At 38.2% G+C, this 2,336-nt stretch overlaps 1 protein-coding gene across 1 annotated transcript; it reads left to right on the forward strand.

The window, feature by feature from the left end:
* Window positions 1-743: 743 nt before the first annotated feature.
* LOC121174008 (glycine-rich cell wall structural protein 1.0-like) lies at window positions 744-1,927 on the forward strand. Its single transcript, XM_041011940.1, has one exon. The coding sequence runs from the start codon at window positions 1,126-1,128 to the stop codon at window positions 1,495-1,497; it is 372 nt and encodes a 123-aa protein (XP_040867874.1). The 5' UTR covers window positions 744-1,125; the 3' UTR covers window positions 1,498-1,927.
* The last annotated feature ends 409 nt before the right edge of the window (window positions 1,928-2,336 follow it).

The raw sequence follows: 2,336 nt of genomic DNA on the forward strand, positions 1-2,336 counted from the left end.
CTACATGTTTGTCAAATGAAGCAGTTAAGATCGGTCATTGGACCTAACGAGCAAACCCCAGTAAATTTTCGCTATTTTTTTCTGGACTCGGAATTTGTGTTGTTTCTTTGTTTCAGGTCTAAACTAACAACTAATTTGCACTCATATTGCGATTTAATATTCACTAAAAATAATTATTTTGGTGAACACTAAAAGGTCATTTAATTTAATACGAATGCAATTATAAAAAGTTATATAATTTCTCATTATCATCATCATATTTTCATATTTGTGTTTATAGAGATACAACGCAAAGACAAAAGAGAAACTTATGTTTTTAATAATTTTATCGTACATCAAAACCTAATTTTAAACAACTACTATCGTACGTAATTAACAAAAACAGGCAATTAAAACTCATATTTTCTCCGATCCAAAAAGAAAGATATGTGTAGTTGTAAGTTGTTATTTTACAAATATGAGAAATCGAGTACGGAAAATTTAAAGTTTTTCGTAAGAGAGTTTTTAATTTTATAATTTTTAAATATTATTGTGATGACTAAAAATTATCATTTTATTAATTACGCATGAGGAAACATGTCTAGGCCTACTTTTCGGCAATTTTCAACGATTATTATGTTATAATTATTAACAGTCTTAATTATAAAATGACATAAGGACTAAATTAAAATTTTAAAAGATAAAAGATCAAGTTAAATCTAAACCAAAAACTAAAAGACAGAAAATGTAATTTAACCTAAACAAAATAATAGAAAAAGATATATTGCAGGAATATGGTTTAGAATTCTTGGTGATAGAAAACAAGGAAATTATGAGAGCAAAAAGAATTAACCGTTTTTACATTCTACATATGATTAAACGTACATTAAAACCTGGAAACAAAGAATCACAAAATTATGATGTATGAATGAACAAACACAAACGAAAAACACAAGAGATAAACAGAGTAACTCAACAGAGATCAAAAGAAGAAATCAAATAGATGATCGATCCCGTCCGTCCACGACCATAATCAAATAATGTATTTCTTCCTTCAACGTGGACGAATCATAAAAAATTTCTCGGAAGAGATATAATTAAGCCAAAGCCACGGCAAGGAAGGTTCCAACGAGAGCGGTGGCAGCAATGCAGGTCTTGCTTATGGAGAACGCTGCGGAGGGAGGCTCGGAGGCTGGCTGGTCTGGAGCTGGGCCCGATGGGCCTGGAACGGGAGGGGAGGGGGTGGTTGGGCTTGGGGCCTGGGATGGAGAAGAAGCTGGTGGAGGAGTCGAAGGAGCGAGTGTGGGTGTGGGTGTTGCGGGTGCAGGTGCAGGTGCAGGTGCAGCCGCAGGGGTAGGGGTGTTTGCGGCGGGTGATGGGGAGGGTGCTGACGTGTGCGGTGATGGGGTCGCTGGTGGTGGTTGCGTGGGTGCGGGTCCAGGGGCTTGCGCTACACACGCGGTGGCCAAAAGCCCCAATATCGTGAACACTTTAACTGCAGCAAAAGCCATGTTATGACTTAAGAGACACAAAGCAAAACGTATTCCGAGGGAAAAAAAATATTAGATTGGAAGTGGTTGCAAGGGAATAATCGAGCACAAGTAGGGTTGAGTATGTTATGTGTAAGAGTGGGCCAAGATGTATTTATAGAGGCCAATTTATGTTGTATCATTGGAGTATTATATTGCCTTGGATGGTGTGGCACGTGGCTTGTAAGTAATGGAGAATAATGTATCTGTAAAATATTGTTTTTTATATAAATGAAGAAATAAGAGAAATAATCAATGTTCCTTTTAGATTCGAAGTCACGTATTATTTTACACAAAATGAGTTGATTCAATACAAGCAGTGTTATGATAAAAAGTACAATCAATGTCCCTTCTGCTAGTGTTGCGCGCGACGATTACAATGATTACCTAGTTGAGTTGCGATGCCATTGATGAAGGAGGAAGGATGCAGGTCTGAGAGCATGGCCGTGTGGCTTTTGTGTTTTTGAGATTTGCATTTTCGGTGGTGGCGAGAGAAAGGACCGCCAGAGAGGAAGAGTGGTTGGGATCGAGAGGGAGGAGTGGTTGCCGGAAGTTGTTGGGGTTGAGAATGTCGGTTGCGAGTCTTGCTAGTGGTCTCCTCCTCGCCGCCGCTGGATTGTATTTGTAGGGAGGGTGGGGATTTGGGGTTGATTTGACAGTCCATGGATTGGAGAGAAAGAAAGACTGTGTTAGGTTTTAACGCGTTAGTGTTTAATTAGCTAATGACTCAAAGTGCAAAGTCATCAAACACAATACGTAGATATGATGATAAAAATGAATCTAACTCTCATCAAAAGGTGGCATGCTATAATTTTATGAGGATGAAAA

This window comes from Glycine max, chromosome 18, assembly GCF_000004515.6.
Source record: "Glycine max cultivar Williams 82 chromosome 18, Glycine_max_v4.0, whole genome shotgun sequence".
In the NCBI taxonomy this organism is placed as follows: domain Eukaryota; kingdom Viridiplantae; phylum Streptophyta; class Magnoliopsida; order Fabales; family Fabaceae; genus Glycine; species Glycine max.

What these genes read in the sequence shown, in the direction of transcription:
- LOC121174008 (XM_041011940.1), top strand. Translation starts at nt 1,126, where the DNA reads ATGCAGGTCTTGCTTATGGAGAACGCTGCGGAGGGAGGCTCGGAGGCT.